The sequence below is a fragment of the Vipera ursinii genome (genome assembly GCF_947247035.1).
Source record: "Vipera ursinii genome assembly, chromosome: 10".
In the NCBI taxonomy this organism is placed as follows: Eukaryota; Metazoa; Chordata; class Lepidosauria; order Squamata; family Viperidae; genus Vipera; species Vipera ursinii.
In genome coordinates, this window is record NC_139520.1 from 1,259,202 (window position 1) to 1,283,966 (window position 24,765).

Genomic DNA, 24,765 nt, shown 5'->3' on the forward strand with positions numbered 1-24,765 from the left:
ATTGCTGAAATTTTAAAAACAACCATGGTTTGCAGAAATCACTCGGACCTTCCCATATTTGATGTGTTCTTATCTCTTAAATATTGGACTATAAATATAAAACTCATCCAATTTAGAGCCCTATAATCCCCTACTCACTACTTCCGTTCTAACTTGCAATGGACTTATCAATACGCACAGGCTCCAATCATTCAACTAACTATATTCAAGCTAACTATTCTGGCACTGATGTTATCTACTTTAGGTAATGACACCTCTGCATAAAAACAACCGAGCTCAGAGGATCTCAAGGAGGATCTCTAAGTAGATTCATCTAATGATGCTATAGAACAGTCCACATTTGGACATCTTTTCTACTACCGGTATAACTAGTCTTGCAAACTCAATGCTTCACCAAAATCAGAGAACGACGCTGGAAACCTCACCAAGCCAAACCAGGAACTGGAGTGGAACCGCAATCATTTTATGTCAAAGCCAAAGCTGCGGTGGCTCGTGCCCTCTTCAATGCAGGCGAGGAGCGCACAGCCCACACGCTTCTTCTAAGGCAGGCTCTGCAACCGTTAAGACTTGCGGACTTCAACTCCCAGAATTCCTCAGCCAGCTTAACTGCCCGGGGAATTCTGGAACTGAAATCTACAAATCTAAAAGTTGCGAAGTCTGGAGACCCCTGTTCTAAACGCGTTCTAAGTAAAGGAGGGGGATATCACTGAAAGACGCTCGGAGTCAGTCCCAGAGCTGAGACTGCTCCGCCAGACCGGGACCGCGGCGACCTGGAATCCAGAGGGGGAGGCGGGAGCCGTCGGGGCACGTGAGCCTGCTCGAGCAGCTCAGCCTTGCCTGCCGAGCCGCTGTCCAGGGAACGGAGGAGGAGGAGGAGGAGGAGGAGGGGGAGCAGGCGCGGTCACGAGATCGTTGCGAGACCGTGCGCGCGGCACGCTTCCAGTCGGGGGTGGGGCGTGCGACCGTTGCCATAGCGACGCGGCCGTGAGTTGCCGGGACAACGGGCGGCGTCGAGGAGCCGAGTGCGGGGCTTCGGAGCGTTGAGCGGGCGCGCTTGGCCGGGCCGCGTTCCCTCGGACTCCTCCCCGTCGGCGGAGAGCCGAAAGCGTCGCCGGCGCAGCTTCGAACGCAGCTCCAGGGAAGCCGCCGCCGGGGACCTTCCGGGAGACGTTTCAGGGATCGCCTCGTCGATCCGCTTGGTGGGTCCTGGGCTGCCCCCCCACCCCTACCCTCCCCCCCCGACGTGCGGGGAGCGCAACCCGGAGCGCCCAGGAAGGCTCGGCCGTTGGTAGGCGAAGCGGCGAGCGGGCGGGTTTGTGCTAACGTCGGGAGCGGTTAGGACTTCCTCCCCGCGTGCAGCTCCAGGTTTTTACAGCCGGGAACCCTGAAATGCCAGTTTACGCAAAGGCCTTTGCCCCAGCGGGGGTTGGAGGGGGGGGATCGGCAGGTAGAGTCCGCGGGAATTTCCGCGCAATTCTTCCCGCTTTGGGCTGGAGGGAACCTGAGGGACATCTGACCGCTTGGCAGGGACCGATCCTTCCCATAACCTCACTGCGATCTGCCCTGTTTGAGCTGCCTGGGTGCCCTGCTCTGCAAAGGGCCTTTGGGGACACCCGACTTGTCAGCCGCCGGCAAGGGGAGGCAGCCCTGGAAGGCAACCCGGGAAGGCAAAGAAGGCTGGCTCAGTCTGGGGAGGAGAGCCAGTAGCCCAAAAGGAAGAAACTGGGAGAGATCCTGGCTGCTTTGTTATTGCAAACAGGGAGAGGTTACAAGGGGAAAAAAATAATACTTCCAGGATAGAAATCGGATTTTAAGACGGGTTTTTTTACCCCTTTTCCAGGATCTATTTCTCATTGACAGTCCAAATAATACTTCGCATTTCAGATAATTCCCCTTCCCAACCCCCTGTTTTAAAGAAGCACATTCTTCTTTCAGAGGCTAACAAAGATGCTAACGGATCGAGCCCGGAAATCACTGCTTCCTTTGAAGTTACCAGAAGGATTTCAGAGCAAAGTGGTTGCACCTCGCAATGCAAAGTTGTTTATAGAAGAAAAAAAAGATGTTCTGGTATGTTCCTTTTTAGGGGTCACAGCCTTTGGGGATGGATGGGCACATGCAGATATTTGAAAATGTGTCATGGGGTAAAGGAAAACTTCTTTGGGTTGTCCTTGACACCTGGTGACTGTATGGCCTCAACTGTATTGTTTTCTTAACTGCATTAATGGTTTGCCATTGCCTTCTGCTTGGCTGATTTTTGACTTCCCAGCATTACAACAATACTTTATTAAACTTGCATGTCAGCCAGCAAAGAAATTACAATAAAATTAATAAATTACAAAAAAATGATAGCAAGGATGATGACTAGAGGGTTTCTACACTTCCTTGCTGAAGGCCTGGGTGATGGTCTGGTCACCAACCTTGGGATTTCTTGATGGTTTCCTATCAGTGTCTGAAAACACTCATTTCCCAGAAAGTAAACTGGAACGATAAGCAAAGGAATCCAAGAGCCAGTTTGGTCTAATAAAGCACCATGCCAGAAACCAGGAAGCTGTGTGTTCTAGTCCAGCAGTCCCCAACCCCCGGTCCGTGGACCAATACTGGGCTGCGACATGCCAGCAACCGATTCACACAAACAAGCAAAGCCCCATCCACAGAATACAGGCAGCACACAAAACCACGCACCCTCCGGTCTGCGGAAAAACATCTCTCCTTAGAACAGGTCCCTGGTGCCCAAAAGGTTGGGGACCTCTGTTCTTGTCAAAACCCATTCCTATTTTATTTTATTTTATTTCATTTCTATTTCATCCCACCTTTTCCTGGGTTTTACAATGCTTCTAAGGGGGAGGGGGGATGTGCCTGCAGGACTATTGCTTTCACTTCCTCCTTTCTCTACAATGTAATCTTTTATTTTGGTTATTGGGTCTGTATCCTGTTTCTTGCATTCTCTCTCTCTCTCTTAACTCTATCTTTTAAACTGTCAGTTAAGAACAAAGAAGGAAATAAGTAATGTAACCTCAATGCCTGGTTTATGTCTACGCTCCCAGATAAAGGTGTGAAGAAGCCACTGACACTCGCTGCGTGAGCTGGAGACTGGCCATTGTTATCTCCCCAGTTCCCACAACGGACTTAACACCATGTGGCTATCCCACATCGGGAAGTCGATCTATGGGGTGGGGTCCTGCTTGGGGACACTATAATCTACTGTGTTGCGCAAGAAAATCTCAGATCCTGTCTATTATGCCTGCTATCACCTACTCTTAATAAAAGTTCCTGCTTGGAAGAAATTGTTTCCAAGCGTTCTACTTTCTTAAGATGTGGGCTTGAAGTGGGTCCTGACATTAGACAGGATCTGCAATAATAGTGAACCTGGAAGGAAGATCTTTACCCAGGGACTTTGCAAAAACTACAATGTCAGACACCGAGGCAGGGAAAAAGTAACCCACTGCAGAAGGGGAGCCTTCCGTCCAGCCGGTGCCATGCCAGCTGTCGGGATCTGAGATGCCCTACTCCTCGGAAGAAGTGGGAGATACACACAGCCACAAACCTCGGTGGTCAATGGGCATTGGGAAAAAAGACAAGTGGGAGAAGAGATCAAGGAAGGTGACCCTGAGACGTGGCAGCCACCAACCAGGATGGAAGCAAGAAATGGAGAAGAGGAAGGAGAGGAAGGAGATTGCACGCAGCACTCGAATTTGATCCTAGAGAAAGCTATTGACCTGATGAGGAAAACCCTCGGTGCTCTTGGGGATGAGAAACCTGAACCCTGTAGCCACTCGATTACCTTGGACCGCAGCTAGAGAGACACTGGAGGGGAATCGGACGCTGAAGTCCTGGGGACATCCGCTGAGGCAGCAGCCACCGTTTCGACAGCCCCCATTCCCCGCCAACCCACAACTGCCGATTGAGATGGGAGACAACACTGTCCATCCAAAGGTTCCCGCCGCTGGACACAAAATTCAGGGGGGAGTCGCAGCATTTGGGGTTGTTCCTAACCAAGGTCCTGAGCTACATGGAAGACTAAGGACGAGACATCCCTAGCGACAGCCCAGATCCGTATCATGCAATCTGCTCTGGACGGGGCGGCCGCAGACTGGATGGTGAACCTGCATGATTCCAATGCCCCAGAGCTCCACACCTTCAACCACTTCATGTCCTCTCTAAGAAGGCGATTCAAGGACCCCCTGGCAGACCGTAAAGCCTGTGAGAGAATCAAAATGGTGAGGCAGGGCAGACGCCCAGTAGCCGCATACACACAAGAATTCCGGACCATCGCCAACAAGCTGACCTGGCTGGAAGACATCCTCCTTAGCCATTTCAAACACAGTCTAAACTACGACCTGTATGATGCTTGCCTGCCTAGAGGAGACCCATGCCAACTTGATGAATGGTACGTCCTAACGGAGGAAGCAGAAATCGATCTACTGAAGAGACAACACTGAGGAAAACCGTGGGGCTGTTCGCCTCCTGAGCCGTCGAGCGAACCAGCAAAATCACCGACCACGGCCAAGAAATCAACAGGCTGTTTCAAATGCTAGAGAGAGGGACATTGCTCCTTAGAGTGTCGCTCCAAAGTCCCTCCACACAACTCATACTGATCACTTGCCAGAAAATCGGGGAAGTCCCAAGCCAAGCCATGAGAACCCACCATGAGGGCAACAGAGGCTGTAGAGTCCCCACTGTCTGCCACGCATGGGCAGGGAACTCCGGCCTACACCGCAGGGGTGGCAGATACCTCGGACAACAACTCAGAAGGTGAACCCCTGGTAAGTGGACCCATCGCACCCATCCTCAAGACAGTGACTATATTAGCCCCATCCATGCCTGAAGCTGTCAAAGTAAAAGCCTTAATAGACTCTGGCTGCACCCGCTGCCTCATTAGCCTGATGCTAGTGGGGAACTTGGGCATCCCAGTGAGGAGGCTGAAATAGCCGATCTCATTCGGCCAGTTAGATGGGTGCATAGCAGGGGGGGTGCCAGCTACTTTACCAATCCATCTATCCCTGGGGGACCATGAAGAAGACATAATAATTGTATTGACACCAGGCATGGAATGCCTAATGATCCTGGTGCTGTAGTGGCTAAAGAGATGGAACCCCTGGGTAAATGGAAGAACGGCAGAGCTCAATTTCCCGGAGGGGGATCGTGCAAACATAACACCCCAAAGGGTCCCACCAATCCTAGGAGCGCAGAAAGCATCAGTGGGAGAAGAGAAGGTGTTACCAGAAATACCAGAAGAATACCAAGACCTTGCTGAAGTCTTCAGCAAGAAACAGCCGGATGAGCTTCCTCCTCACTGACCGACGGACTGTGCTATAGAAATCAAACCATGCCCTGAATGCAATAAGTGAAAGTAACCTGTATCCCCTACCCCTCATGAAGGACATGTTATCCCACCTATCAAAAGGAAGGACTTTTAGCAAACTAGACCTAAGAGAAGCGTACTACCGCTTTAGGATTAAGGAAGGGGACGAATGGAGAACCGCATTTAATTGTCCAATGGGATGCTACCAATTCAAAGTTTTGGGGCCCATGCAGTATTTATGCAATTAATCAATAAAGTGCTAAGGGAGCACTTATTTAAGAGGGTCCTGGTTTATTTAGATGACATCCTTATCTTCACTGAGTCCAAAAAGGAGCATGTTGACCTAGTCAGAGCAGTTTAAAAAAAAACTGCAAGCTGCCCACCTATATGCCAAGTTATCGAAATGTGAATTCCATCAGGAAAGAATAGAGTACCTGAGGTATCGCATATCCCCACACAGCATCAAAATGGACCTCGAGAAGGTCAGGGCAGTACTAGAATGGACCACCCTGCATAAGAAAGCAATTACAAAGTGTCCTGGATTTTGCAAACTTCTACCGCCAGTTCATCTGTTTGTTCACCCAAATAGCTCTGCCCCTCACAAACTTGTTAAAAACGAAGGGGAGGGGGCTCAGTGAAACCCAGTGAGCCACTGAATTGGACAATGGAATGCCAAGCGGCATTTTGAGAGGTTAAAGAGACTTTTCTCTGCTGAACCTGTACTGAGGCACCTGGACCCGGATAAACCCTTCGTAATACAGGCAGACGCAAGTGATGTGGTGGCGGGGGCTGTATTATTACAAGAAAACGACAATGGGGTACTGCAACCATGTGCATATATGTGCAGGAAACTCACTGAGACGGAACAACTCTGGGCTGTGTGGGAAAAGGAACTACGCTGTGAGGTGGTCATTACTTATGTGGCGCCATTTCCTTGAAGGGAATAAAATCCCCTTTCACAAAAACTTGGAAGCACTAAAAACACCCAAAAAACTCACTCCTAAGGAAGCCCGCTGGTCCCAGCACTTTCACCAATTCCGTTTCACGCTCAAACACTTGCCGGGGGGAAAGAACTTCCTGGCAGATGCACTTTCTCACATGCCCCAAAATAACAGCACGCGAGCCACTGATTCTAAACCACTCATGCCCGAACCACAACTGGCAGCGCCAGTAACCACCAGTGCCCAAGCCAAAGTAAAGCCACAGCTGAATAGCCAAACTGGAATTAAATTCTGAAAAACGTTAGAAACAGATGAATGGTTCCAGAAAAATAGACACGTGTGCACGATCGGCTGCCATGGGTGGGGGAGACGTTATGTATACCAGCCACCCAGAGGGTCAATTTCATGCATCTGTACCATGATACAAAATCAGCAGGGCATTTTGGATTTGTAAAAAACTTTACACTTAATTAAAAGGTAATTTTGGTGGTCATCAATGAAAAAGGACATAGATAGTTATGTGGCCAGATGCCCAACATGCACAGCTGCCAAGAGGTTGCAAGGGAAATTGTCTGGACTGCTATAACCTGGTGGTGAATCCCTCAGCCCCATGGAAGGAAATATCAATGGATTTTATAGTGGAATTACCAGAAAGCAACAGAAACACTGTCATCTGGGTGGTTACGGATCTGTTCTCAAAACAAGTGCATTTTATCCCTTGCCAAAAGATCCCCACCGCAAAAACTTTAGCAAAACTATTCATCCAGCACATCTACAGACTGCATGGGGCACCCCAAGGCATCATATCAGATAGGGGAGTGCAATTTACATCAGAATTCTGGAAAGAATTTTTATCTCTCTTAGGGACCACTTAGGGACTGTCATCAAGTCATCATCCTCAGTGTAACGGTCAGACGGAATGTTCAAACTCAGTACTTGAGCAATACTTAAGGTGTTTTATTAATTTCCAGCAAACGAACTGGACACACCTACTCCCATTTGTAGAAGTTGCTTACAATTACGCAGTCCACTTTAGCATAGGCTACACTCTCTTTCAAGTAGCCACCGGTCAAAGTTTCAACCCTATGCCAGAACTAACCCCAAACGAACCAGCAATCCCATCACTGAAAGAATGGATAGCACAATTACAAAACACCTGGCCAGTGGTTAGATAAGCCCTGGACGAAGCTAGACAAGCATACAAAGCACAAGCAGATAAAAGGAGAGTCGAACCTAAACCATTTATTGTAGGAGAAATGGTATATTTGTCTACAAAATACCTAAAATCCCTGTAGCCCTGTAAAAAACTTGGTCCAAAATACATAGGACCTTTTCCAATTAAAAGAATCATAAACCCAGTAACAGTAGAATTAGAACTACCCAAAACCCTCAAGCAAATACACTCAATTTTTCACTGCAGCTTCTTGAAAAGAGAACAACAGTCGCCCTTAAGGCCAAAACTCCCCCCTCCACCACCACCTCCATTCATGGTTGAAGGAGAACAACACTTTGAGATAAAATAAATCTTAGATTCTAGGAAGTATCATGGGGCAACTCAATACCTAGTAGCCTGGAAAGACCTTCCCTCCTTACAAAATGAGTGGGTCCTCAAACATCACATCAGAGCACCCAAACTGCTAAAGAAGTTTCATACAGAATATCCCAACAAGCCAGACTAACCTCTATACCTGTTTTGTTTTCTCTGCAGGTGGATCTCTCTATTTTTAAGGGGGGCAGGATGTCAAAACCCATTCCTATTTTATTTCATTTTATTTCTATTTCATCCTACCTTTTCCTGGGTTTTGCCATGCTTCCAAGGGGGAGGGGGGATGTGCCTACAGGGCTATTGCTTTCACTTCCTCCTTTCACTAAAATGTAATCCTTTATTTTGGTTATTGGGTCTGTATCCTGTTTCATGCGTTATCTCTCTCTCTGAACTCTATCTTTTAAACTGTCAGTTAAGAACAAAGGAGGAAATAAGGAATGTAACCTCAATGCCTGATTTATGTCTACGCTCCCAGAAAAAGATGTAAAGAAGCCACCAACCCTCGCTGCGTGAGATGGAGACAGGCCGATGTTATCTCCCCAGTTCCCACAACGGACTTAACACCTGGGGATTGGCTATCCCACATCGGGAACTCGATCTATGGGGTGGGGTCCTGCTTGGGGAGACTATAATCTACTGTGTTGCGCAGGAAAATCTGAGATCCTGTCTATTATGCCTGCTATCACCTACTCTTAATAAAAGTTCCTACTTGGAAGAAATTGTTTCCAAGTGTTCTACTTTCTTAAGATGTGGGCTTGAAGTGGGTCCTGACAGTTCTAGTTCTACCTTAGGCATGAAAACTGCTGGGTGATTTTGGACCAGTACCCTCTCTCTCAGCCCAACTCATCTCACAAGATTGTTGTGGGGGGAAAAAGGAGGAAAGTGTATTGGATATGTTTATTGCTTGAGTTATTTATACAAATAATAAAGCTAGATAAAAAAAATCTAAAAAAATAGCTTAACCAAAAATACAGTTCGAAAATAGGTGAAGTCTGAGACTGAACTTGCATTTTTCAGATCCAGTACCCAATTCATTGAGGAGTGTCAGGATGATATAAATGGACCCAAGAAATGAAATGCTGGTAGTCTTTGACTTAAGATGGCAGTTGGAACTGAATGTCTATCGCTATACAAGGCATCACTTAGTGACAGCAATCCCTGCAGTCCCAGCTGCTGCCATTACCCGAATCCCATGAATCCCATAGTCCTTAGGCAAGGCAATTTCCTGCCAGCTTCTCACACCAAAGTTTCAGTGGGGAAGCAAGCAGTAAGTGGCAAATCCCAGGCTGGCAGTTGCCAGGTGGGGGAAGGAGCAAGGGGACATGTGGGGTGGGGGGCAGGAAATCACAGGCAGGACTGGCAGTGCAAGAGGGGAGAAAGAGCCTTGGTGGAGCAGTGGGCTAATGCCTCCTTAAGTAACACCAGCTGCCTGCAATTATTGCAGGTTCGCATCCCACCAGGCTCAAGGTTGACTCAGCCTTCCATCCTCCCGAGGTAGGTAAAATGAGGACCCAGATTGTTGGGGGCAATTAAGCTGACTTTGTAATAATGCCGCTTGGGGTGTGTGTGAAAGCCCTAATAAGCAGGCATATACATAGAATGAAGGCTACTGCTAAGCTTGTAAGCCGCCCTGAGTCTTCGGAGAAGGGCGGGATATAAATGGAATTAAAATTAAAAAAAAATGGGAGGCTCAAGTCAGGGAAGGTGCACCAGTTGGTGGGGGAGAAGTGCAATGAGATCTGGGGAGGGTGCAGGGAACTTCAAGTCAGTGTAATGCAACATAAAGAGTGCAATCTCTCCACAATTATCCCTTTGGAGATGGCTTTGTTCAACCTAAGGAAAATAGGGAGGCATAGAAGAACACTGCAAATTAATGTTATTACAAATGAAAGTTCCAATAATTGAAATGGACAATCTGCATGTATGATTTTTAAAGGATTTCAGTGGGAAATCATCATTCTTCTCGGACTCCACCCCAACCACACATCTCCACCACATCTCGTGGAACAGGAACAGCAGGAAGAGTCAATCCTGATGAAGGTTTTTGATGCACTTTTGCTTCTCTTTACAGCTGACACCCTCAGCTTTTCTGGAAGAGATGTCTCTCACAACGGAACAAAGGCTAGCAAGCACCCATGAAGTACACTTGCCTCGCATTATTCAGCTTTTGGACATGAGTGAAACCTCACACCAGAAAGTAAGTATTTTCTTCCACTTCAGTGCAGGACCTGTGGTGCTTCTTGCCATACACAGGCATGAAAGAGTTTTTGCTTGCCACATTGAATGCAAGGGGTATGTTGAAATAAAATTAATATTTCAGAAATCCTTGTTTGATTTTTTAACAAAAAAATAGGGCACAGGATTTTCTTATTTTAAAAACATAAATAAATATTTGTATATTTTTTATATTTAAAAAAGAAGAGATGCCCTGTTTAACCAGGGACCGAGGGATGACCCCTTGCAGGGTAGGGCTGAGGAATTTGTACAGTATCTGCAGGACAAAATTGCTCAGATCCGGACTGGCTTGGACTCCGACTGGGTAGAATCCGGTGGAGTGGAGAGGGCAGGCCTTGATCATACCATTTGGGGTGAGTTTGACCCTGTGACTCTGGATGATGTGGACAGGATCATGCGTATACTGAGTGCTACCACTTGTTTATTGGACCCATGACCCTCCTGGCTGGTTTCAGCCGCCGGGGAGGTGACAGGGGGCTGGCTCCAGGCAGTGATCAACGCTTCTTTGACAGAGGGTGTCTTCCCCTCTGCCTTGAAAGAGGTGGTGGTAAGGCCCCTCCTTAAGAAGCCTGCCCTGGACCCAGCCTCGTTGAATAACTACCGTCCTGTCTCCAACCTTCACTTTGTAGTGAAGGTTGTTGAGAGTGTGGTGGCACGTCAGTTCCCGCAATTCCTGGAGGAAGCAGACTATCTGGACCCGTACCAGTCCGGTTCCAGACCCGGCTACAGCATGGAAACGGCATTGGTCACACTGGTGGATGATCTCTGGCAGGCCCGGGACAGGGGCTGTTCCTCTGTCCTGGTCCTACTTGACCTCTCAGCAGCTTTTGATACCATCGACCATGGTATCTTGTTGCGACGGCTCGAGGGGTTGGGAGTGGGAGGCGCAGTTTTACGGTGGTTCTCCTCCTACCTCTTGGGCTGCTCGCAGTTTGTATTGGCAGGGGGACAGAGATCTACCCCGAGGTCCCTCACTTGTAGGGTTCCTCAGGGGTTGGTTCCCCCCTCCTGTTTTACATCTACATGAAGCCGCTGGGTGAGATCGTGGCTTTGGGGTGAGGTATCACCAATATGCGGATGATACCTAGTTGTTCATCTCCACCCCAAACCAACCCAGTGATGCCCTTGATGTGATGTCCCGGTGCCTGGAGGTGGTGCAGGTCTGGATGGGAAGGAACAGGCTCAGGCTCAACCCCTCCAAGACCGAGTGGCTGTGGATACCGGCATCTCGTACTGTCCAACAAGTTCCTTCTCTTTTGATGGGGGGAGGTATTGCCCCCCTCAGAAAGGGCTCGCAACTTGGGTGTCCTCCTGGATTCACGGCTCAACTTGGATGATCATCTAATGGCTGTGACCAGGGGGGCCTTCGCACAGGTTCGCCTAGTGCGCCAGTTGTGCCCCTTTTTGGACCGAGATGCCCTATGCATGGTTACCCACGCCCTTGTCACTTCTCATCTGGATTACTGCAATGCTCTTTACATGGGGCTGCCCTTGAAGAGCACCTGGAGGCTTCAACTGGTGCAGAATGCGGGTGCTTATGGGAGTATCTTGGTACTCCCATGTTACACCACTCCTGCCCAAGCTGCATTGGCTTCCGGTTGCCCTCCAGGTGCAATTCAAGGTGCTGGTAGTAACCTTTAAAGCCCTACGAGACCACTTGCTGCCATTGTCAACCTCCCATCGCCCGGTTTGTTCCCACAGAGTCGGCCTCCTCAGGGTGCCGTCGGCCAGGAAATGCCGACTGGTGACCCCCAGGGGGAGAGCCTTCTCTGTGGGCGCGCCGACCCTCTGGAATGAATTGCCCCGGGAGCTGCGGACGACCCCTGACCTTCGGTCCTTCCGCCGTGACCTGAAGACGTGGTTGTTCCAACAAGCGGGCCTGGACTGACTACGGTTTTAATTAGCTTTTTACTGGTTTTTAAATTGTCATATAATTATTGTATTTATTGTTTAATTGTTTTTTAAATTTTCTATGTTTTTAATTTTTATTGTTGTGAGCCGCCCTGAGTCCTTAGGGAGAAGGGTGGCATATAAATTTAATAAAATAAATAAATAAATATGAATTATTTGAGAAATCTTGAGGCAAAATTTAATGTGGCATCCATGAAGTCAGAGTGAAAAATGTGCACCTCTGTATGATAGGGGCCATGTCTCAAAATGGCATCCTTGGAGCTGTACTTATCTTGTTTGGAACCATCCAAACAAGAATATCCAAGTGGGGCTGTTTTTCACTTTACTCCACACAATATCAATTTATTAAAGTAAACCTTCAATTTAATTGACTTCCGGTTAGCGGAATTTAGATGTATCTGAATGAAGTGTGCCATGTGTTACATGGCTTGGGTGTATTTCTGTCTGCCAATTTATGCGTGTGTGAAATGCCTGACATTACTATAATAGAGAGCCAGTTTGGTCTAGTGATTAAGATTACTGGGAGACTGTGAGTTCTAGTCCCATCTTAGGGTCTAGTCCCTAGATTTAGGGCCAATGACTCTCATCCAAACGAACTTCATAAGGTTGTGGGAAAATTAGGAGAAGGAATGAGTATTTGCCCCTTTGAGCTGTTTATAAAACAAAGGTGGAATATAACAAATAAATAAATAGAATTCAAATTAAATGTGTGTAAAATTCATTCTGATTTAACTGATACTCTGCTTGAAACCTGTGATGATAAAACCAGTGACCGTTTGTTCTCATTTAATGTTGTGCCAGGCCCTTTCCTCCTGAGCCTGTCACCTAATCACATCTAACTGGAAAGAGGCCAGGCCAGGTTGCTCTCACCCTGTAGCCTAGGAAACAACAATCTCCCCCTTGGCTATTGCAGCCAAATCTTAGCCGCTGGGAATCAGCCCTGATTCTTTTTGCCACTCCAGGCCATCAGTTCTTCCTTGGTCATGCAGAGCACAAGCTTGCCAAGGAAGCCCCAAGGCAAGAGGCTGGTCTGATTTTTTCCCCCTACAAGATAATCAAATAGCAAATACAGGTAGTCCTAAACTTATGACCACAGTTGAGCTCAAAATTTCCATTGCTAAACAAGTCAGTTGTTAAGTGAGATTTGCTCCATTTTCGATCGTTCTTGCCACAGTTGTTAAGTGAATCACTGCAGTTAAGTTAGTAACATGATTTTAACATGTGAATCTGGCTTCCTCATGGATTTTGCTTGTCAGAAGGTTGCAAAGGGGGATCACGTGATTCTGGGACACTGTGACAGTCATAAGCACATGCCAACTGCCAAATGTCTAAATATTAATCACATGACCCTGGGGAAGCTGCAACTGTGGTAAGTGTGAAAAACAGTCATAAGTGACTTTTTTCAGTGCCGTTGTAACTTTGAACAGTCACTAAATAAATGCTTGTAAGTCAAGGACTACCTGTATCAATCCCATAAGTTGATGCCTGAGGGCAGGAGTGCAGCTGGGCATCTATCCAGTCTTCTGGGCCAGGGCTTTTCAACCAGTGGTACGGGTACCACCTGTGGTACATTGGCACCTGGCAGGTGGTACGCGACCATCCTAGAAAAATAGCGGGGGAGGGGAATGAGCTGAACCAGTAGCAGCACTGCACGAACCTGAGCGAGAGATGGCTGAAGCTGCAGGGCTGTCAGGGCTCAGCAGAAGTGCCAGGATCAGCGCTTCTTCGGGGCTGTCAGGGCTCAGTGGAAGTGCCAGGATCACTGCCAGGCTCCAACTGGAGCTTGGCACTGATCCTGGTGCTTCTGAGCCCAGAAGAAGCGCCGATCAGCTGGAATATTGCAGCATCTCCAGGGTCTTGTGATTTATGTTCAGATGCTTGGCAACTGATTCATATTTATGATGGTCACAGTGTCCCAGGGTAATGGGAAGTGACCAAAACCTGCTGCAACCACCCAGCAGACGGGGAGAATAAAAACCAAACACACCCCCACCCCACCCCCACTGTCAATCCTCAACAGAAATGCTCATAACAATGAAAACCTTGGACAGGAGGAAGAGTGCTGGCGGGCAGGCAGGCAGGTGTGGCTTGGGGGGCACTTTTTTCAGTGCCATTGTAACTTCAAACAGTCACTAAGCGAACTGTTGTAAGTCGAGGACTACCTGTATTTCATCACTTTTTTCCTTTTTTTTCTCATCAAGTTTTTGACATCTTGCTAGGCGACTGGTGGTACTCCAATTGTCAATGCTGCAAACATTGACATGTTTTTACACTGACAATATAAGAGGCAGCTTTAACTGTTTTTTTTTATTGAAGAGTTTTAAAATACATTTTATCTTTAACAATCCTCCCCTCCCCCCCCACCTATCCCTCCCTTCCCCTCCCCCCCTTTCCCCCCTCCCCCCCCCCCCCCGACTTCCCAGAGCTAAGAACAGGGTATAAAAACAAAGAACAATCATAAACATCCATATGCTACCAACAATAAATTCTTAAATCTATCACTCTCTAGCTCGTATAAGATAACTGCAAACAATACTAATATTACATATAAAGAAGAAAAAAAAAGGAATAGAAAGGAAGACTTATTCAAATGCTAAATGAAACTTTTTAGTCCCATATTTGTTCTGGATATATTCAATCCATTTTCTCCACTCCATAATATAACGTTCTTGCGAATGATCTTTCAAATAAGCCGAGATCTTTGCCATCTCTGCCAGGTCAGAAACCTTTAAAGTCCATTCTTCTATAGTCGGCTGTTTGGTTTTGAATCACAAAATTGTGGGTGGAATGCAACCGGATGTTTTGACAAGATAAGGGATAGCCGCTTCAGAAGGGAAGTGAAACTTTGTGTGTTAAATTAATTGGTAAATGTGATTCATGACGTGTAAATAAGGGAGGGAAATTCTGTATGATGTGGTGGGTCAAGGGGAGGAGAATTCAGATTCTGGCATCCATCCATGAGTGCCGATGCTCCACTTCTGCTCATTATAGACTTTTTACAATAAATAATCATGCAGTACTCTTTGATGTGTCTTTTTAATCGGAACCTCTTTCAAACATCCTGGGGTTCCTGAGCTCCCACCTCTGTCTCCAGTCAGGGAGATAAGCTGGCAAAGATTTAGGAAAGAATCCTCACAATGGAAAGAGAAAGCCTGGCTGCTGGCGAAACTTCTGAAGAGCGAGTAATATTTAATTTAATTGAATTGAATTGAATTTATATACCGCCCTTTCCCGTAGGACTCAGGGTGGTTTACAGGGCATAAAAACATCAATACAAAAGTTAAGAACAATTAAAAAGATTAAACTAAATCCCTGAAAAAATATAAAACATATAAAACCCCAGTTAAAACCCCAATTAAAACTCAGCCTGGGCCGGAAAGCTCGAAGAGCCAGGTCTTCAGGTCTCGGCGAAATGATCGAAGGTCGGGGGCAGTCCTAAGCTCCACGGGCAGCTGGTTCCAAAGGGCAGGCGCACCCACTGAGAAGGCCCTCCCCCTGGGTGTTATCCGGCGGCATTCTTTTACCAGCGGCACCCTGATAGACAGCTTGCTGTGGGAAGATGAGTTTGGGCAGATCACTAACCCTCAGCAGCTAAGTAAGCCTATCTTGTCATAAGGATGGAACCACTCCAGTAGAGACTACAGAGGCCTTGAAACTGCACTGCCAGAGGCCCCAAAAGCAGAATGGTGGAGAGCTGCCAGTGTCAAGTTTCCAACGTATGGGCTTTTCAAGTGACTCTGAGGCATTGTTTACCTTAAAACTCCTTTATTCAGCCTAATACACCGGCAAATGCTTGCTCGAAGGAAGCTGGAATCTGAACTCTCCGCCCCTTGCACAATATATTAAAACACAATTCTCCACCTTTCTAATTTTGTCATTAATCATATTCTCCAATTAATTTAAAGAATCAGTTTCCCTTCTGTTAGAAAACCTGCCAAGGTCTTATCTTCTTTAATTTCAGATGGCCTTGAAGGTACAATCCTTGTCTTCCCCCCTCCCAACCTTAAACGCAATCTCTTAAAGCAATACACAAGTTTAACATATGAAATGGCTACTTCTTCATCTCATGTCAAGCAATAACATTCGATGTTAGCAGCGTTGACATCCGGCCTCACCTTACAAAAAGGACAGATCCTGTAATGTAAACAACACAAGTTAGGAACTGGTTTTTGGTTTGTTGGGGTGTTTCTCATAAAACCTTTTGATAAGTCTGTCAGCTTTCACATCACTAGATTTCACCCAAATGGCTTCAGACAATGGGTATCCCTCCCATTGTACTAGGTACTGCAATTTTCCCTTAAAGATTCTAGAGTCAAGAATATGTTTCACTTCATAATGGGTCTGACCTGCTACAATAAGGGGTCCAGGTGCTTTCTTAGGGGGAGGTCTTAAAGTGGAGGTTTGAAAAGGTTTCAGCAAGCTACAATGAAACACCGGGTGAATTTTCCCCAAAAGTCTGGGTAGTTTCAATTTTACTGTGACCGGGTTGATGATTCTCACAATGGGGAAAGGCCCCAAGAATTTTGGTCCTAATTTCTTATTGGGTAGTTTAAGGCGTATTTGGTTGACAAATAGACCTTTTCCCCAACTTGGAATGTTCTTTGGAGAGTTCTCTTTTTGTCAGCTTGCTTTTTGTAGGTCTCAAAAGTCTTTTTTAAGGCCACCTTTGTATTTTTCCAAACTTCTTCCCAACCCCTCACCCAATGATCAAGAGTCTGGGATAACTGAGGGTATTCTGGTATGGGGTTGAATTCTTTCCCTGTGGCTATACGGAAAGGAGCGTAGCCGGTGCTGCTATGTACTGAATTATTGTAAGCCACCTCTGTGAAAGGGAGGAGGTCAGTCCAGTTTGTTTGTTGGTAAGAGACGTAGCATGTAAGGTATTGTTCCACCATTTTGCTGGTGAATTCTGCGGCTCCATTGGTAGCCGTGTGAAAAGCAGTTGATAGACCTTGAGATGATCCAATTAATTTAAGAAAGTTTCTCCAAAATTTTGCTGTGAACTGCACCCCTCTGTTTGAAATTATTTGCTTAGGGGCGCCATGTAGTTGATAGATATGTTTTAGGAACAACTTAGTCAGGCGTTGAGCCGATGGAAGTCCTTTGCAGGCAATAAAGTGAGCCTGTTTTGAAAATAGGTCTAACACAGTCCAAATGACAGTATTTCCTCTACTAATTGGAGGTGGGAGTCCTCCAATTCAGGGCTCTGCTCGTTATATAAATTGTTTAACCATTCAGATGCTTCTCCCTCTAAGCTAGACGCAATCACATCGACCATTGCACCTGGGTTCGGGTAAATGTGACCCCAGCGATTCAAGTGAGAGCGTACTTGGTTGAGGAAAAAAAATCAGTTTCTCTGGGTCCCCATCGAAGTTTGCTCTGAAGGGTGGGCTCATCATTGCTTGCTGGGGCCCCCATTGTTGCTGGCCACACCCTAGTTGTTGGTTCAATGGCTGCTGGGGTCCCCATTGCTGCTGTCCCCCGCTTGGTTGATGGATCAACGGTTGCTGGGCCCTCCCACTGTTGTTATTGTGTTCACACTTGCTGCTGCCCCCCTCCTGGTTGTTGGATCAATGGTTGCCAGGGCCCCCACTGCTGTCTACCTCATTGGTGCTGCTATAGGCCCAGGGGTTGGACCTTTGGGCCCTGCTGCTGCCTTCCCTGCTGTGGTTGTCTGAGGGGAGGGTGGCACCACATTGTGGCACCACCTGCTGTTGTAGGCCCCTCAATGGTTGTTGGACAGGTGGGGGTTGCTGTTGTCTACTCTGGATTTTGGCTGCAGGGAATACTGGCACCCTCTGCTGCTGATCTACTAATAGATGTTTTAGTCTCAAATGCTGTGGTGCCTCCCTCACTTGCGGGCCCCTCAGTGGTTGCTTGGCACTTGGGGCTGGTGACCAGTCTCCATGGGATTGTCGTTCCCCAATTGGCTGTTGCTCTCCAGGCTTCTGCAACACTCCAATCTGCTGCAAGGCCTCTGTCAGCTGAATTAGGCTTAGAGGTTGCTGCCCCTCCTTCTGTGGGGGCTGCCACACCCCACTGCTGAGGGGGCCCTAGTTCCTCTTCTTCTGTGGGACTGGAGGCCCTAACAGGGAACTTCAGGGGTTGGAGGGCCATTAGCTCTGTGAAAAGGGGGCTGGGGACCTCTTTTTGTAGGAGCTGTTCTGCACTTCTCACTTGTAGTTCTTCAAACCTTTCTGCTAAATTGTCAGTTGATTGGGTTTGGGCTGCAGACGGATATTTCCACTCACCCGAGTCTTCAATCTCAGCTGGCCTGGCTGCTCCCCACCGGTCTGGGGAATACGATGTGCAGGATTTTCTTTGTTGTTGTTCCACCTCCTCTGCCTTTGAAGCCCTTGGGGATGGCAAGGCCGCTTCGAGGCACCTGGAGTCTCCGCTGGGCTTAATCCACCCTGATGACCAGACCAATTCTCCTGGCTGTTTGGGTCTAGCTCCCAGCTGGGAGGATTGCTGAAACTCTTTTTCTGCCGGCTTCTTTGCTGGCCCTTCCCCCACTGGGGTGGCTGCTGGTGTCAGGGAGCAGGCTTCAGGCAACTTTTCTTCCTCCATGATGGGATCTTCCCCAGCTCTTTGCCAGACTGCCTCCCAAACTTGGAGACAGCAACGGGAGGTCTGGACTCCCTAATTAATTTAAAAAGTAGGAGGATTCCAGCTTGATGTCAAGTTTCCGATGTATGGGCTTTTCAAGTGACTCTGAGGCATTGTTTACTTTAAAAGTCCTTTATTTAGCCTAATACACCAGCAAATGCTTGCTCGAAGGAAGCTGGAATCTGAAATCTCAGCCCTGTTGCACAATATATTAAACACAATTCTCCACCTTTCTAATTTTGTCATTAATCATATTCTCCAATTAATTTAAAGAATCAGTTTCCCTTCCGTTAGAAAACCCGCCAAGTTCTTATCTTCTTTAATTTCATGGACTTGAGGTACAATTCTCCTCTTTCCTCCTCCCAGCCTTAACCCTATCTCTTAAAGCAATACACAAGTTTAACATATGAAATAGCTGCTTCTTCATTTCTTGTCAAGCAAGAACATTCAATGTTAGTTAGCAGTGTTGACATCCAGACCAACTGCTACTGAGAATTCGGGTGAGTGGAAAATCCTGTCTGCAGACCAGACAGCCTGCCAGCCCCAGGAGTCCCCTGCCAGGCCCTCCAGACCCACAGAGACAGAGGACCCCAGCCTGGAGCCTCTGCAGCAATGGGAGGTTGGGGAACCCCCACAAGTGAAAGGCCAACAATCTCTGAGTTTGCCACAGCTAATAGAGGCCTTGCAACATCTGGGGGTGGTGCAGAAGCCTGGAGATCAGAAGCTGGTGGGAGGACAACAACAGCAAGGGTGGCAGCAGCAGGGCCTGAACGTGCAACCCCTGAACGTACAGCAGGACCCGTGGGGCCAGCAGCAGTGGGGCCCTGGCAGTTGTTGAATCAACACCCAGGATAGGGCCAGCAGCAACTGGAGACACAACTACAGCAGTGGGGGCCCCAGCAACCATTGAACCAACAACCAGGGTGGGGCCAACAGCAACGAAGGCCCCAGCAACCAATGATGAGCCCACCCTTCAGAGCAACCTTCGATGGGGACCCAGAGAACCTGATTTTCTTCCTCAACCAAGTATGCTCTCACTTGAATCACTGGGCCCATCTCTGCCTGGACCCAGGTGCAATGGTCGATGTGATTGCGTCCAGCCTAGAGGGAAAAGCACCTAAATGGTTGAACAATTTATATAAAGAGCAAGCCCTTGACTTGGAGGACCCCCTGCTTTTCCTCCTAGGGCTGAGGGAAAGATTTGAGGACCCTCCATTGCCCTCAAAGCAGAAGAGCAAATCCACAAGATAAAATAAGCTGGCCGGTACATGCGGGAGTTTCAAAAGATGGCCGGTTGGATAGAGAGATGGCCTGACCAATCCATAATTCATCTTTTTAGAGAAGGGTTAGATGACCACCTTTCTCAGGCATGTATCTACCAAGCTGTGCCTGACCAGCTGCATGAATGGTACCAGGCAGCGGTGAAATTAGATGTTCAGCTCACCCACTATAAGAAGCCTCTCCTACCTGAAGCCGAGCCGAGGTCAGAACAACCCGAATGGCAATCAACCCCACGAAAATCTCCAGCTACTCTGATGGCTGAAAGACCCAGGCCACCTGTAGGCCCAGCAATTAAGTGTTTCTGGTGTGGACAGCAGGGACATCGAGCAGTGAAATGCCCAGTCCCCTTCTCCCAACAGCAGAACAGACCAGGATCAGCAGTGAGAAAGAGACTAGCACAGCGGCTAATGGAAGAGAAATCCAACCAGATGACGCAGGAACCTGTTGTCCAGGTCACATCCCCCACACGGGAGGATGCCGGAACTCAGAGAGGATCCACCCCGTTCTACCCTCTTTCAACAGTGACGACGGAGAGAATGACCCGATGGTGAGCCAACACATCCCACCTTCTTTACTACCTGCCAAGCTCATAATCCCTAAATTGGGTACGCAGGCAGATTTAAAGGGGCTACTTGATTCTGGATGCTACCGATGCATCATTAGCTTGCCATTTGCCATGAAACTGGGCATACGAGCAAAACTGCTCTCCAAACCTGTGAGATTCGAGCAAGCTGATGGCTCCTTGATGGGAGGGACTTTAGTCACACAATTAACGGAGCCCCTACGCTTAGAAATAGGAGAGCACTGGAAATTTATTTGCTTCCTGGTGGCCCCAAAAATGACTGGGACTGTGATCTTAGGATTATCCTGGTTGGACAAATGGAAGCCATTTATCTGGTGGGAGAAAGGAATGAGAACTGTGAGACTACCTATAGGGCCCGATCCCCCCCATTGATTCAACAGATGTTACAGGGAATTTTATCCCACCCAATGAGTGAGCGCACATGGCTGCCTCATGGCTACCAGGCGAATCGCTCAGGACCGAGCGGAGGCATTTAGTGAGAAAGAATGCAATACCTCCTTACCAGCCCAATGATTATTCCATTGAACTGTTGCTGGGGGCCAAACCTCTATGATCAAGAATGTACGCTATGTCCCCCCTTGAAATGGAGGAGATACAGCGATATGTGGATACAAATGTAGCGAGGGGGGTTCATTGAATGGGCCACATCTACTGTGGGAGCCCCTGTGTTGTTCACCTCCTGAGAGACTTACTAACCCACCTGGCGAAGGGGGTTAGTAAGTTAGACATGAGAGAAGCATATTACCGGGTGAGAATAAAAGAAGGGGATGAGTGGAAGACAGCCTTCAACTGCCCCTTGGGAAGCTACCAGTTCAAAGTCATGCCATTTGGACTGCAGGGGCCCCCAGCCGTATTTATGCAGTTGATTAATGAGGTCCTACATGATCATTTATACAAAGGGGTTCTGTTGTATCTTGATGACATTCTGATATACAGTACAAATATGACTGACCACATAAGACTGGTCAGAGAACTGTTAAGGAAACTATTGAATGCCAAACTTTATGTCAAATTGTCAAAATGTGAATTTTACCAAACCCGATTAGATTATTTTGGCTATAGAATTTCCGATGAGGGCATTGAAATGGACCCAGCCAAAGTGAAAACTATAATTGAATGGCAGCCCCCAAAGACTCGCAAACAGTTTCAGAGATTCCTAGGGTTTGCCAATTTCTACTGTCAATTCATTCCCTCTTTTGCCAAGATTGCTCTACCCCTTACAGAATTACTCAAAACGGGCAAGGGAGGGGGAAAACTGCGATCTGGCCAACCACTAGCATAGACTATGAGTTGTTAGAAAGATTTTGAGAATTTAAAAAGACTATTTGCAGCTGAACCGATCCTAAAGCACCCCTGCCCAGGGGAGCCCGTCATAATTCAAGCAGACTCCAGCGACGTGGCAGTCGGAGCTGTGTAACTGCAAAAGAATAAAAGTGGAGTCCTGCAACCTTGTGCCTACACCTCTAAGAAATTCACTGAAGGCGAAAGGAGATGGACAGTCTGAGAGAAGGAGGCCTTCACAATTAGGTGGGGGCTATTAAACTGGTGACACTATTTAGAAAGGAGCAAGGTGCCTTTTGAAGTATGGACAGATCACAACAATTTAGAGACACTAAAAGGTCCCCACAAATTGTCCCCAAAGCAAGTGCGATGGGCACAGTACTTTAACCGTTTTAATTTTACTCTAAAGTACATACCAGGAAGAAAAAACTTCCTAGCTGATGTGCTCTCCCAAGTGCTACAGTACAAAAGTGAACACGAAGAGGTCTACGAGGCAATTATCCCCAGTTCACAACCTGCGACACAACTCACACCTTGCAGAACCCCTAATCCTGATGACCCGGGAGCGAAGAAGATAAAATGAGAGCTCCTTACCAATCAATGGTTCAAAGATAATCAAATCTCCCTAACATGCAGGGATGGTTTGGCATACAAGGGGTGGAAATTGTATCTACCCTAAGTCCTCCATCTCAATGCTCTCAAACACAGCCATGATGTAAAACAGGCTGGACACTTCAGATATTTAAAGACTCTCCACCTCATCCACCAGCAATTTTGATAGCTGGGGCTAAAACTATGTAGAAAACTATGTCAGGAGTTGTACCGTATGTGCCACCATGAAAAGAATTCCAAGGAAAACCCCTCGGCTACTGCAGTCGGTGGCAGACCCTTCTCAACCATGGGAAGAAATAGCTATGGGCTTTATTGTAGACCTACCCAAAATAGAAGAAATACTGTCATCTGGACTGTGTGATAGATCTGTTTTCGAAGCAGGCTAATTTTATCGCCTGTAAAGGACTCCCATCTGCACAACGACTGACTAAATTGTTCCTGAAACCTATATACCGACTGCAGGAGGCCCCTAAGCAAATAATTTCAGATACAGGAGTGCAGTTCACAGTGAAATTTTGGAGAAATTTCCTTAAATTAATTGGATCATCTCAAGGCTTATCATCCGCTTTTCTTCAGCTACCAATGGGGCTGCAGAATCTGCTAACAAAATGGTGGAGCAATATCTCAGATGCTATGTTTCCTACCAACAGACAAACTGGACTGACCTCCTCCCCTTTGCCGAGGTGGTCTACAATAATTCTGTTCACAGCAATACTGGATACATGCCTTTCAGAGTAGCCACAGGAAAAGAGTTCAGCCCAATGCCTGACTACCCTCAGGTGTCCTCTGCTTCCCTGACACTTGATCATTGGGTGAGGGGGTGGGAAGAGGTTTGGAGAAACATGAAAATGGCATTAAAAAAGACTTCTGAGACTTATGAAAAACAGGCTGATGAAAAGAGGGCTTCCCAAAAACATTCCAAGTTGGGGAAAAAGTTTATCTGTCAACTAAATATTTACGCCTCAAATTACCCAGCAAGAAACCAGGACCAAAATTCTTGGGGCCTTTTCCCATTGTGAGAATCATCAACCCGGTCTTAGTAGAATTGAAACTCCCCAGACGTTTGGGAAAATTCACCCGGTGTTCCATTGTGGCTTACTGAAACCTTTTCAGGCCTCCCCCTAAGAAGGCATCTGGACCCCTCGTAGTAGTGGGTCAGACCCATTATGAAGTGAAACATATTCTTGACTCTAGAATCTTTAAGGGAAAATTGCAGTACCTAGTACAATGGAAGGGATACCCATTGTCTGAAGCCATTTGGATGAAATCTAGTGATGTGAAAGCTGACAGACTTATCAAAAGGTTTTATGAGAAACACCCCAACAAACCAAAAGCCAGCCCCTAACGTGTTTTATTTACATTACAGTATCTGTTCTTTTTGTAAGGGGGGCCGGATGTCAATGCTGCAAACACTGACATGTTTTTGCACTGACAATATAAGAGGCAGCTTTTTGCTTTAACTGTTTGGTTTTGAATCACAAAAATGCGGGTGGAATGCAACCGGATGTTTTGACAAGATAAGGGATAGCCGCTTCAGAAGGGAAGTGAAACTTTGTGTGTTAAATTAATTGGTAAATGTGATTCATGACGTGTAAATAAGGGAGGGAAATTCTGTATGATGTGGTGGGTCAAGGGGAGGAGAATTCAGATTCTGACATCCATCCATGAGTGTCGATGCTCCATTTCTGCTCATTATAGACTTTTTAGAAGTACTCTAAAAGTACTCTTTGCAGTACTCTTTGAGGTGCCTTTTTAATCGGAACCATGACATGGATATTGCCATATCCTAAAAGTGGTACAATGGGTGAAAAGATTGAAAAGCCCTGTTCTGGGCTATCCAGCAGTCAGAGTTTTCCTGTGGGAAAAAGCTTTCTGGCTGTATATCTGCCTTGACCACAGCCCTTCAAAGCCCCAGAGACTTGCCAGGCCCCCACATGGCCAGAGCTGAGAGAGTCCCCAGGTGTGGCTTCACTTACAAAGGTAGCTGCGAGTAACCTGAATTGTTGACTGTGGCTGAGTTTTAAACTCTCCTCACTTTTCGGTCAAGTTCTGTTTTGGTCTATTTGATCTTATTGCCAATGTTAGCTGCTCTTTACCTGATGCTGTAACAGTTATAGATGCAATGTAACTGCGCTAAGCAACTCCAGCATTTCCATCTGTTGCTCTGCATCTTCAGTTCTCCTCAGTTGATCTCGACCGGACTCTGTTTCAACCATTCCCATCAGAAGTGGTTTTTCAAAACTATGCCCCCTGCGAGCTCTACGAAGTACCACTGATCCTGCGGAACAATGACAAGGTAGCCTTCATCAGCAGACATGGGATAAAGTCTGTGGGGAGAGTGGGTCATGGGAGGAAAACCTTTGAGGTTTCAAAGAAAATCTCCAGTTGTAAGCTTCTTATAATTCTTTGAAACCTAAAAGAGTTTCAGATGAGATGAATGTATTTTCCAGAAATATATCACAAG

At 47.1% G+C, this 24,765-nt stretch overlaps 1 protein-coding gene across 1 annotated transcript in view; it reads left to right on the forward strand.

Annotated features, from left to right (window-relative positions):
* Positions 1 to 1,023: 1,023 nt before the first annotated feature.
* HYDIN (HYDIN axonemal central pair apparatus protein) overlaps positions 1,024 to 24,765 on the forward strand; it is a 358,209-nt gene continuing 334,467 nt past the window's right edge. Inside the window, exons 1-4 of the mRNA XM_083370240.1 lie at positions 1,024 to 1,199; positions 1,936 to 2,067; positions 9,861 to 9,986; positions 24,478 to 24,597. Of these exons, the coding sequence (XP_083226366.1) occupies positions 1,948 to 2,067; positions 9,861 to 9,986; positions 24,478 to 24,597 (366 nt within the window). The 5' untranslated portion in view covers positions 1,024 to 1,199; positions 1,936 to 1,947. The remainder of the gene's footprint in view (positions 1,200 to 1,935; positions 2,068 to 9,860; positions 9,987 to 24,477; positions 24,598 to 24,765) is intronic.